Genomic DNA, 13,740 nt, shown 5'->3' with positions numbered 1-13,740 from the left:
AGGAACTTTTTAATTACCATGGCAACCTCAGCCCCAGAAATAGGAGAGCCCACCACAGATTTCCCAGGCACTGGTTCCTCAAAGGAAGGCTTTAAAGTATTTTAAGTATTACCTCTACCGAGCCACAGCATCCTGAGTCAAGGTCAGCAGCACACCGTCCACACCATACACAGTGTAGACAGTGTATTGCTTCCCCCTCCTGATGCGGCGGACGGTGGTGCAGAAATGCTTCAAAGCCGTTTAAAAATCATTATCCATGGCTTCCCTGAACTTCTCTCGTGTCTGAGTTTTTGCCTCTGCGACTGCAAAAGCCGTGTGTCTGTACTGTCCGTTGCCTCAGGGGTCCATATTTATGGACACCCTTATGTTGTAACATGATGTTCATTAAGGATAATCTGAGATGAGCACAAAAGTCCAAAAACAAGCACCACTTGGGTTCAGATCCAGGCGGTTGTTCCTCCCAATCTCCCTCTCCAGGTTTCATTGTCATTGCCAATGTGAACGTTGAAGTTATCAAGCAGAACAAGGGAATCATCTGGGGAGCATTCTCTAGTACTCCCACGAAAAAATTCAAAAGGAACGGGTACTGTGAGCTGCCTTTAGGTACTTAAGCACGAACAACAGTCAGGACCCGTCTCCCCACCCGAAGGCGGAGGGAAGCTATCCTCTCATCTACTGGGTGAAACTCCAACGTACAGGCTCTGAGCCAGGGGGGCATTAAGAATTACCATACCACCCGGTCGTCTCTCATTACTTGCAACGCCAGAGTGAAGGAGGGTCCAGCCTCTCTCGAGAGGACTGATTCAAGAGCCCTTGCTGTGTGAGTCCTACTAAATTCAGCCGGAACTTCTCTAATTTGCGCAACTGCTTAGGCTCCTCCCCCGTCATCGAGGGCGAGCTTCTGTAGCCAAGGATTAGACCGGCAAGAGCCCTGCCTTCGACTGCCGCCAAGTTCATATTGCACCCAACTTCTATGCCCCCTCCTATGAGTGGTAAGTCTATTGGAGAGGGGACCCACATTGCCTCTTTGGGCTACTTCCGGCCGGGCCCCATGAGGACAAGCCCGACCACTAGCTGCTCGCCATCGAGCCCCACCTCCGAGCCTGGCTCCAGAGGCGTCCCCGGTGACCCGTGTCCATGCGAGGGAAATCTGAGTCCTTGTTAATCATTTTTTATTGAGGTCTTCAAGCTGCTCTTTGTGTGGTCCCTCACCAAGGACTTGTTTGTCTTGGAAGACCATATCAGGGGAGCGCCTAGGTAATTGAAACAAGCAAACTCCTCTACCATGATTAGGTAGCAAGTCAGAGAGAATGTTGGTCGGTAAAACTAAAAAGTGAACAAAAATAAATAGAAAGTAAAGCAAATCGAGTTAGCCAGTGAGAAATCGCAGATCATAATTTGTTTCATTGTACTAGCAGTTTTTTGTGACTGGCTTTACTTTCAAGCTATTCTTTAATAAATTATGAATTGACCCATGAAATGACATTGTGCTCATGCCCTGAACATCTGTTTGGATTAAATGGCTTTGTATTTAAAATGACTGAAATTCAAAGGCAATTCATGAAAGCTGCATTACAGGGGACATCTTACAGAAATTAAAACTTAAAGAAAGGGCCAATTGTAGGCAATAAAAATTTAATATTAGCAATAAAGTCTTGGCTGCTCTGGGCGAGTGAAGCTTCACTGACTCTTTCGAAGCAGCACATGGATTACAAATTTTAGCAAGTATTTCAAGAATGAGGACACCAGGAGGTGACTAACAAACTGTCTGATAAACAATGAGCAGCATTACAGTCTCACTCTCACAAAATGTTATAAACAGACCAAATGAGAAGTAAAAAGAAAACAAGGATGAAGGGCAACTCTGGCCAGTATATCTGATGTACAATTGTGCTTCTCTAAAAAATAGGGGTATTGTTAGTATTTTTCTGTTTTGTTTTTCATTCATGAAGAGATTTGCAACCGGAAAAGTGGGATTATTTTTTACCCCAGATGTGTTTTACATAAAAAGTTGGAAATAAATCTGGGGTAGTTGTAGGTTTCTTCCAGTCAAAGAAACATAGAACAAAAAGTTGATAATCATTCAGTTGTCTGTCACGCAGAAAGTTATTTTTTATAATGATTTAACAATTGTGTTTTACATTAACAGATCTGGTATATTAGATGCTCGCAGAAAGTAAAAATTATCTCAAAAATTCCTAGGAATTTGATTTTCTATCTGCTTAAGTAAAAAATATTAAGAATCTACAGTACATACTCACGATCACAAAGTGATTAGGAATGTGAAGTGAAGTGAATGATATTTATATAGCGCTTTTTCTCTAGTGACTCAAAGCGCTTTACATAGTGAAACCCAATATCTAAGTTACATTCAAACCAGTGTGGGTGGCACTGGGAGCAGGTGGGTAAAGTGTCTTGCCCAAGGACACAACGGCAGTGACTAGGATGGCGGAAGCGGGAATCGAACCTGCAACCCTCAAGTTGCTGGCACGGCCACTCTACCAACTGAGCTAAACCGAAATGGACGAACAGGTATTAGTTCAGGTTGTGACAAACATTTTTTCATTGTTTTCTGATTCTGTGAATTACCTGGAGGGCACAATTCATCATCCGAATGATGTAGTCAAATTGTTGGTGGTCCAGTATGGCCCGATTTTGCTGAACATGACGACTCAGCTCATCAGTCAGACACTGACGAGCTGCTTTGCTTTTGAGGGCACGCAATGCAGCAGGAAGAGTCTGAAATATAAACATTTTATTAGAAATTAATTACAAAATGTGAAAAGATTTTTATCTGTAATTTAAAAAAAAAATCCCAATCAGTAACAGAAATCTTCAACGTATACATATATATATACACACACACATATATGTATGTATGTATGTATGTATATATATATATATATATATATATATATATATATATACGCAAACACACACACATAAATATATACATATACATATGTATATATACACATGTATATATATATATATACACACATATTTACATATATTTTTATATATATATATATACACATATATATAGGTATATAGGTATACACACATATATATATATATTATATATATACACGTGTATATATATATATATATATATATATATATATATATATATGTAGGTGTGGGAAAAATCACAAGACTACGTCATCTCTACAGAAGTAAAAATCTCCTGATGATTGAGGGAACCCCTCATGAAACACTTCTGTAGAGATGAAGTAGTCTTGTGATTTTTCCCACACCTACATATTGCGCTCTACCACGGTATCGAGCACTATTCTCTGGATAAGCCAATCAAGACATCCATCCATCCATCCATTTTCTACCGCTTATTCCCTTTTGGGGTCGCGGGGGGCGCTGGCGCCTATCTCAGCTACAATCGGGCGGAAGGCGGGGTACACCCTGGACAAGTCGCCACCTCATCACAGGGCCAACACAGATAGACAGACAACATTCACACTCACATTCACACACTAGGGCCAATTTCGTGTTGCCAATCAACCTATCCCCAGGTGCATGTCTTTGGAAGTGGGAGGAAGCCGGAGTACCCGGAGGGAACCCACGCATTCACGGGGAGAACATGCAAACTCCACACAGAAAGATCCCGAGCCTGGATTTGAAACCAGGACTGCAGGACCTTCGTATTGTGAGGCAGACGCACTAACCCCTCTGCCACCGTGAAGCAATCAAGACATATATATATATATATATATATATGTAAAACGTTTCTATATGAGTTGGGAAATTGTGTTAGATGTAAATATAAACAAAATACAATGATTTGCAAATCCTTTTTAACCCATATTCAATTGCATGCACTACAAAGACAAGATATTTGATGTTCAAACTCAAACTTCTTTTTTTTTTGCAAACAGTAATTAACTTAGAATTTCATGGCTGCAACACGTATCAAAGTAGTTGGAAAAGGGCATGTTCACCACTGTGTTACATCACCTTTTCTTTTAACAACACTCAATAAACGTTTGGGAACTGAGGAAACTAATTGTTGAAGCTTTGAAAGTGGACTTCTTTCCCATTCTTGTTTTATGTAGAGCATGGGGCCCCAAACATGCGGCCCGCGGGCCAATTGCGGCCCACGAGACGTTATTAAGCGGCCCGCGCTTTGATATGACAATTTAATGTTGCTGCGGCCCGCGAGTTTAATACAGCGATATACTTGCCAACGTCCCCAATTTTCCTGAGGGACTGATGAATTTCAGGGCACCAATTCTCTCGAAGCCCCTGTACAATTTTTACCAGATCAATAATATTCAGGTTTTAGCGCCCCTAACATCCTGAATTGACAACGTGCAAGCCCAGTTGTATCTTGCATCAGGCCATGTGAGACGCACGTGTGTTATTGCAAGATGTATTTGAACAATAGCCACACAGGTCACACTAAGGGTGGCCGTAAAAAAACTTTTAACACTATTACAAATATGTGCCAGACCGTGAACCCACACCAAACAAGAATGACAAACACATTTCGGGAGAACATCTGCATCCTAACACAACATAAACACACCAGAACAATTATCCAGAATCCGATGCAGACCTAACTCTTCCGGGCTACAATATACATACCACCGCTACCACCAACCCCCCACACACCCACCCTCCCTACTTGCGTCGGTTGAGGTGTTGTATATTGTAGCCCTGCAAGGTGTTCTGGGTATTTGTTCTTTTGTGTTTGAGTTGTGTTAGGGTGCGGAAATTCTCCCAAAAAGGGTTTGTCATTCTTGTTTGGTGTGGGTTCAGTGTAGCGCATATTTGTAACAGTGTTTAAAGTTTTTTTCACGGCCACCCTTAGTGTGTCGTGTATGGCTGTTGAACAAGTACGTCTTGCAGCCACTGACGTTATTCTGTACAAGTCTCACACAAAACGTTACAGAGCCGGCACATTGGTTGTGTGATATAAAAGCGTGCGTGATGACATGTAGTGGAGCAGTGGTCGTCTTTTGGGAATGCGCGGACCCCTGGAGGTACTTGAAGGTATGCCAAGGGACAAGTGAGATTCATCAAAAACGTTCTAAAAAACAGCAGCAATTCATAAATCCTTTACACATATGTTTATTGAATAATACTTCAATGAAGTATGAATATTAAGTTCATAAATTATGGAAAAATAATACAACAATCTAACATTCAGTGTTGACAGCTAGACTTTTTGTGGACATGTTCCATGAATATTGATGTTAAAGATTTATTTTTTTGTGAAGAAATGTTTCGAATTAAAGGCCTACTAAAACCCACTACTAGTCTGATACTTTACATATCAATGATGAAATCTTAACATTGCAACACATGCCAATACGGCCGGTTTAGTTTACTAAATTACAATTTTAAATTTCCCACGGAGTTTCTTTTTGAAAACGTCGCGTAATGATGACGCGTATGATGACGCGTGCTTGTGACGTTATTGGTTGGAGGGGACTTATTAGCCCAGCATCACTTAAGGCTAAAAGTCGTCTCTTTTCATCGCATAAATGACACAATAATTTGGACATCTTTGTTGCTGAATCTTTTGCAATTTGTTCAATTAATAATGGAGACTATAAATAAGAATGCTGTTGGTGGAAAGCGGTGGATTGCAGCTGTCTTTAGCACCGAGACACAGCCGGTGTTTCTTGGTTTGTTGTGAAGCTTTAACACAGAGCGGTCAAGCAAACATGTTTTTTCTATGTCAACCAGCATGTTTTTGGATGGGAAAATTGTGATATTAAGTCCGGTCTTACCGGAGACATGAGTGGAATATGCGACCTCCTCCTGCAACAGCTGTCAAAAAAGGCAGCTGTGAGCTTGGCTCCTCCATGGCTTCCATCAAAGACACCGGCGTTCACCGCAGCCATCCAACTTTGAGGTATGACTTTACAACCTCACTAAAACACTATTAAAACAATAAGCAGATAAGGGATCTTCCAGAATTATCCTAGTAAATGTGTCTAATTACATCTGAAACGCTCACACTGCTGCCGCCCGGAGCCATCGCTTTTTCTTTTTTGTGCTTCACTCTAACTTTCCTTATCCACAAATCTTTCATCCTCGCTCAAATAAATGGGGAAATTGTCGCTTTCTTGGTCCAAATCGCTCTTGCTGCCTGAGGCTATGATTGTAAACAATGTGAGGATGTGAGGAGCCCTACAACCCGTGACGTCACGCGCACATCATCTGCTACTTCCGGTAAAGGCAAGGCTTTTTTATTAGCGACCAAAAGTTGCGAACTTTATCGTCGATGTTCTCTACTAAATCCGTTCAGCAAAAATATGGCAATATCGCGAAATGATCAAGTATGACACATAGAATGGACCTACTATACCTGTTTAAGTAAGAAAATCTCATTTCAGTAGGCCTTTAAGTTCATGAATCCAGATGGATCTCTATTACAATCCCATAAGAGGGCACTTTAAGTTGATGATTATTTCCATGCGTAGAAATCTTTATTTATAATTGAATCACTTGTTTATTTTACAACAAGTTTTTTAGTTATTTTTATATCTTTTTTTCCAAATAGTTCAAGAAAGACCACTACAAATGAGCAATATTTTGCACTGTTATACAATTTAATAAATCAGAAACGGATTTATTAATCAGAAACTGTATTTTACTTTTTTATCTCTTTTTTTCCAACCAAAATGCTTTGCTCCGATTAGGGGGTACTTGAATTAAAAAAATATTCACAGGGGGTACTGAAAAAAGATTGAGAACCATTGTTGTAAAGGACGTTAAAGGCAGTGCAGTCACGGCAGCCCTTAAGAATGTCGGCCGGGTTAAAATTGGGACAAATATGGGAGAATGGTTGCACCGATAGATTGTCGAGAGGTGCACAGAAATTCAGGAGTCTCCTGGAAAAATCGCGAGGATTGGCAAGTATGTTGCTAGGGCGGGAAAGCCATTCATAGAAGGTTAATTCATTAAAAAGTGCATGTTAGACTTTTTAAGATATATTTTCTTGAGGCCCAGCCTCACCCAGTGATCCCCGAGGTAAATTGAGATTGAGACCCCTGATGTAGAGCTTCAGTCGTTCAACAGTTTGGGGTCTCCGCTGTCGTATTTTACGCTTCATAATGCGCCACACATCTTCGATGGGAGACAGGTCTGGACTGCCGGCGGGCCAAAAAAGTACCCGCACTCTTTTTTTACGAAGCCACGCTGTTGTAACACGTGCTGAATGGAGCTCGGCATTGTCTTGCTGAAATAAGCAGGGGCGTCCAAGAAAAAGACGGCGCTTAGATGGCAGCATATGTTTTTCCAAAACCTGTATATACCTTTCAGCATTAATGGTGCCTTCACAGATGTGTAAATTGCCCATGCCTTAAGCACTAATGCACCCCCATACCATCACAGATGCTGGCTTTTGAACTTTGCGTCTATAACAGTCTGGATGGTTCCCCTTTGGTCCGGATGACAGGATGTCAAATATTTCCAAAAACAATTTGAAATGTGGACTCGTCAGACCAAAGAACACTTTTCCACTTTGCATCAGTCCATTCTAGATGATCTCGGGCCCAGAGAAGCCGGCGGCGTTTCTGGATGTTGTTGATCAATGGTTTTCGCTTTGCATAGTAGAGCTTAAACTTGCACTTACAGATGTAGCAACGAACAGTATTTAGTGACAGTGGTTTTCTGAAATGTTCCTGAGCGACGTGGTGATATCCTTTACAGATTGATATCGTTTTTTGATACAGTGCCGTCTGAGGGATCCAAGGTCACGATCATTCAATGTTGGTTTCCGGCCATGGCACTTAGGTGGAGTGATTTCTCCAGATTCTCTGGACCTTTTGATGATATTATGGATCGTAGATGTTGAACTCTCTAAATTTCTTGCAATTGCAGTTGAGTTTATACCAAAAAGTTCTATTTTGGTTTGACTGACCACATGACATTCTCCCAATCCTCTGCTGTATCATCCATGTATCCATTTTGGTATAAACTCAACTCGTCGTGTTTGGAGGAAGAAGAATACTGAGTTGCATCCCAAGAACACCATACCTACTGTGAAGCATGGGGGTGGAAACATCATGCTTTGGGGCTGTTTTTCTGCTAAGGGGACATGACGATTGATCCGTGTTAAGGAAAGAATGAATGGGGCCATGTATCGTGAGATTTTGAGCCAAAACCTCCTTCCATCAGTGAGAGCTTTGAATGGTTGGCCAAATACTTATTTTCCACCATAATTTACAAATAAATTCTTTAAAATTCCAACAATGTGAATTCCTGGATTTTTTTTTCACATTCTGTCTTTCACAGTTGAAGTGTACCTATGATGAAAATTACAGACCTCTGTCATGATTTTAAGTGGGAGAACTTGCACAATCGGTGGCTGACTAAATACTTTTTTGCCCCACTGTACATACATATATATATATATATATATATACATACACAATTATAATATAATTAACATATAATTAGCATATTGTGGTTTTTAGAGGCTACTGCCAGTAATCTCGATGGGATTGGTAACGGAGGGAGAGAAGGGAAAGTTGCAATCAAAAATTGAAACTGAAGTTATGTTGGAAGAATGGAGTTGTTGACCAGTACCGGTTTGAATGGCGCCTGTTTTTGAGCCATTCAGCTGCAGGAAGTTTTGACTCATGCATGTGTTTACTTCCTCCAGGCAGGAGCTTAGATGAGCAACAGTGGCAGTGGGAGAAACAGAGGATGAGACTTTAAGGTAGAGCTGTGTGTCTTCAATATAGCAGTGGAAAATAATCCCATGTTTGTTGACGACACACCCGATGAGACGCATGTTGATGGTGAAGAGGGTTGGACTGAGCCCGTTGCCCTTGGGGACCCCGTAGGTGACAATGTGGGGACGAGTTTTAGCATCCCCCAGGTTCCTTTCAGTGAAATGGGAGCGAAACTAGTTAAGAGCAGAAGTGGAGAAGGATGTTGTGGTCAAGAGTGTCCAATGCAGTAGATAGGTCGAGAAGAATGAAGAGGAATGTCCCATCAGCAGATCACTGGTGACTTTGATGAGAGATGATTGGTGACTCTGATGAGATGATTCTGCGCTGTGGGAGGGGCTGAAACCGGATTGGAATTTTTCATAGAGGTCACTTGATTTGAGATTGTTGTGAAGCTGTATAAAAACAATTTTTATTAGTATTTTGGAAATTAATGGGATATTTGAAATGGGTCTGTAATTTGACAGAGACATTAGGTGTAAGGTTGTTTTTTTGAATAGAGGTTTTATCAAAGCTGTTTTGAGAGAGGAATAAATGTTGGCTGTTTGGTGAGAAAGATTATTGATTTTTGTTATGAGAGGGGTAATGCAAAGGGTGTGTGTTTTGAGCAGAGAAAAGGAGAAGATCAAGGGAGCATGTCAATGGTTTGGATCTGCGGATGATCTTCTCGACCTCCTGCTGCGTTGTAGGGATGAAATGTGAGAAATGCCGTGCGCTGGAAGTTGCTGGAATGTCGAATGGGACTATGTGTTTGTATGAAAAATGAGTGGATATTGTTAACTTTGAAGGTAAAACATTCAAGGAATTTGTTGTAGTTACTGTCTCCATGAGTGTGGTATGGGGTGATTTGTGGTGTGAGAATGTGACTAACTGTTGAGAAGAATTGCTTGGAATTACCTGGGTTATTGTTGATGATTGTGGAATAATGTTCTGTCCTGGACATGGAAAGGGCTTTAATGTAAGATATTTGATGTTCTCGGTGGGCCGACTTATGCACCGTCAGGCCAGATTTTACGCTGGCTCGCACCAGGACACGGCCTGACCTTTTCATTTGCCTTAGCTCTTTTGTGTACCTTTGGGCTGACCGGTAAAAATGAGACTTTGTTTTTTCATCAATGGTGTATTAAAGTCCAGGATAGAGGACAGACTGTGATTGTAAAAATCCATGAGGTACAAGAATGAGGAGGAAGTAGGTAGGAAAAGAAGCTGGAGGTTATGACCGAAAGAGTGGGAATCAATGTTATTTAGGTTCCTTAAGATTATTGTATGTTTTGGTTTTATGTAGAGCGATAGTAAGAGGAGCTTAATGTTAACTGCTTCATTGTCAGGTCAGACACACCAGTGTCATATGCATGGAGCTCAGTGACAGTGAGGGAGTCGCGATTACTAGATCCAGGGTATGGCCTTTTTATTGTGGGTGTAGACATTGACATGCTAGGGGAGGTTAAGACAGTCCAGTACTTATTTAAACTACGTGGCAGGTGGATTGGACAGACAGTCCAAGTGAATATTAAGATCACCAATAACCGATATGTTAATGTAGGATGAACAGAGTAAAATTAGGAAATTGTGTATATCTGTAATACATGTTGGTTGGGGTTTTGGAGAATGGTAAATAAAAGCTATTGTTACATTAAGAGGGTGTTTGCATTTGAGTATCAGATTTTCAAAGGAACAGAAATCTGTGGCTGACAGGGGTTTCAATTAAATGTCACTGTGGGATAAAACGGCGAGGCCACCACCACGACCAGTTGGTTTGATCAGTAAATGTCTATGGAGGGTCACTGTCGTCAGCTGACCAAAAACTGTTTTAAATCATCTCAGAAATATTTCTAAAGTGAGAAATTTGTTTTCAAAAGTGGATCTTGATATGATCATTCATGCGTTCATTTCGTCTCGCACTGACTATTGCAATTCTCTTTTCACTCTCTTCAACAAGTCAACGCTAAATAGACTTCAGACTGTACAAATGCAGCTGCCAGATTTTTGACCGGTGCACCCAGAACAGCACATATCACCCCAGTTTTATCCAGTCTTCAATGGCTTCCAGTTAAATTCCGCATTGAGTTGAGGATTTTAGTCCTGACATTCTGTGCGTTACATGGTGGGGCCCCTCAGTACATCACTGATTTGCTAGGCCCCTACTCCTCAGGGCGTAGCCTCCGGTCTTCAGGCCAGGGTCTTCTAAAGATCCCAAAAACTTGTTTTAAAAAACCCGTGGAGACCTGGCATTCCAGGCTATAGCTCCCAGACTCTGGAACAATTTGCACCCGTCCCTCCGTGATCTTGGCTGTGTTGAAACTTTTAAGAAACATTTGAAAACTTCTCTTTTTATTAAAGCTTTTAGTTAATGCACCTTTTAACTATGATTTTTAATCCACTTTTTATGATGTTGCCCCTGTTGTTTAATTGAATTGTTTTACTTCACCTATGTTTTGTACAGTGCTTTGTGATTTTATCTGTGAAAAGGGCTTTATAAAAATAATTTACTTACTTACTTACTCAGATAGTTATACACAGGGGGCAAGCCTTATTTAGGGCTGAAGAAACTTACGGCTGCTACCACGTCTCTGTGAGGCAGAAAATGCCCAGCCCCTTGTCCTTAATGTGTTTGTGAATAAATCCAGATTTATTGGACAAAGACAGTACATTTCAATCGTTCAAAGAGGATATGATTTGTAGAGTCCTGTTTGTTCATAGGCAAGAGGACACTGTGATCCACTTGAGATTTTGCCGTTTGCTAGCTTATATCTGTGCTCGGATGACCTGACCCCAGGAGATGTAACTGGGCTGACAAGGAAGGTCAAAGTGTCCGTGTGGATCTTTTTCAGTGTGGTGACGCTGTAGAACATGCCTGTGCACAAGCTGCCAGTGATAACTAATACTAACATTAGCCAGGATACTTGCCACCAATAGGGATGGATGATAGTCAGCCAAGATGATGCACAACCGGAAAAGAGATGGAAGTGTGCGATGAAGGCCTTCGTTTGATGACAAGATACATCCAAGAGCTGAATGGTTTTTGCTTCGTCTGGGCCCTGGCTAATGCCAGAGCTACTGTTAGCACAATCGTGGGGATGAGTGCGGCTTGCTGATGGACAACACACTAAAAAAAAAAGCATAAAAAAAACCTCCCTAAAAAGCGCAAAAGACATACTCGTATGATCGGTGTCAGGTCTCTCTGCAGTAAGTCGGACCCATTTTCCAATGAGGGTCGGACTGCGCCAGGGCTCCCCTTTGTCACAGATTCTGTTTAGAAAATTTATGGACAGAATTTCTAGGCGCACTCAAGGCATTTAGGGGATCTAGTTTGTATCTTCTTTTTGCGGATGATGTGGTACTGCTGGCTTCGTCTGGCCAGTAGTGGGAAGCAATTGGGATGAAAAGTCTGAGTCCATGGTTCTCTCTTCCCCGGAAAAGGGTGGAGTGCCATCTGCAGGTTGTGGACAAGATCCTGCCCCAAGTGGAGGAGTCCATTTCCCAACTCATAATTTCATGAGTTGGGAAGAGTGGATCGTGAGATCTGTCTTGGTGAAAAAGTAGCTGAGCTGGAAGGCAAAGCTCTCAATTTACCAGTCAATCTACGTTACTATCCTCACCAGGGTCATGAGCTTTTGAGTTATGACCAAAAGGACAAGATCGTTGGTACAAGCGGTCAAAAGGAGTTTCCTCTGTCTGGTGGCGGGGCTCTCCTTTACAGATAGGATGAGAGGCTCTGTAATTCAATAGGAGCTCAGAGCAAAGCCACTGCTCCTCAACATCGAGAAGAGCCAGATGAAGTAGTTTGGGCATCTGGTTAAAATGCCCCTGAACGTCTCCCTGGCGAGGTATTTGGGTCACGTCCGGTAGGAGGCCACGGGGAAGACTTAGGACACGTAGGAAAGACTATGTCTCCCAACTTGCCTGGGAATACCTCAGAATCCCTCGGGAACAGCTGGAAGAAGTAGCTGGGGAGAGGAAAGTCTGGGCTTCTCTGCTTAGGCTGCTGCCCCGGCGACCCGACTTCGGATAAGTGGAAGAAGATGGATGGATGGATGGATAAATGGAAATATAGACAGAGTTTTTGGGGTCAAAGTTGACTTGGAAGTAGTATGAGAAGCGAAATAAAAGCTAATTCTACCGCCGTGTTGTGTTAAAGGTAACTGACAATAAACAGCATTTATCAAATAACCAGACACATTTTGTTATCTCTTACTGCTATGTGAACACACAAAAACACACACCATCCAGCTTCACTGGGTTTTGTTCAAAAGACAAGTAAATCAATTACATCTCTGGCACACCAATTTTCTATAATTTATGTGTGAAAGAGTAACACTTAAAGGTGGAAACTCACAATTTGTCAACAAATATAGACAATAGTATTGGTCGCGGACAAATTAATTTGTCAACAATAGTCGGTAACGTCATCAGTTTTGTTTTTCCGGACGGAAGCAAGTCAGCACGGCCACTCGCAGCTACAGTGCCGGTGAAAACATGTAAATTGTGAGAACATTTCACCCTAATTCTAAAACACATGACTACCTTCCTCACTTTGCAAAGTGGAGCATTTTATGGCAGTACAGCTGTGATACGGGAGCATTTAAAACAGATAAAAAATAGACATCTAAGAATGCAAAGTTGTGTGGAAATAGATTTAGCCAAATTAAACCAGCTAAACTTTGTCTATATACATTTTTTGGTCTACAAACCCCGTTTGCATATGAGTTGGGAAATTGTGTTAGATGTAAATATAAACGGAATACAATGATTTGTAAATCCTTTTCAACCCATATTCCGTTGAAAATGCTACAAAGACAACATATTTGATGTTCAAACTGATAAATATTTTATTTTTTTGCAAATAATCATTAACTTTAGAATTCGATGCCAGCAACACGTGACAAAAAAGTTGGGAAAGGTGGCAATAAAAACTGATTAAGTTGAGGAATGCTCATCAAACACTTATTTGGAACATCCAACAGGAGTGCAGGCTAATTGGGAACAGCTGGGTGCCATGACTGGGTATAAAAAAAGCTTACCAAAAAATGCTCAGTCT

At 41.4% G+C, this 13,740-nt stretch overlaps 1 protein-coding gene across 3 annotated transcripts in view; it reads right to left on the bottom strand.

The window, feature by feature from the left end:
- Window positions 1-13,740, bottom strand: part of sbf2 (SET binding factor 2) — a 269,232-nt gene that overhangs the window by 85,332 nt on the left and 170,160 nt on the right. For all 3 annotated transcript variants that reach the window (XM_061882963.1, XM_061882974.1, XM_061882982.1), the window contains one exon: window positions 2,590-2,739. In XM_061882963.1, coding sequence (XP_061738947.1) covers window positions 2,590-2,739 — 150 coding nt within the window. The remainder of the gene's footprint in view (window positions 1-2,589; window positions 2,740-13,740) is intronic.

Source organism: Nerophis ophidion, linkage group LG02, assembly GCF_033978795.1.
Source record: "Nerophis ophidion isolate RoL-2023_Sa linkage group LG02, RoL_Noph_v1.0, whole genome shotgun sequence".
NCBI lineage: Eukaryota > Metazoa > Chordata > Actinopteri > Syngnathiformes > Syngnathidae > Nerophis > Nerophis ophidion.
This window is presented reverse-complemented; position numbering and strand designations above follow the sequence as displayed.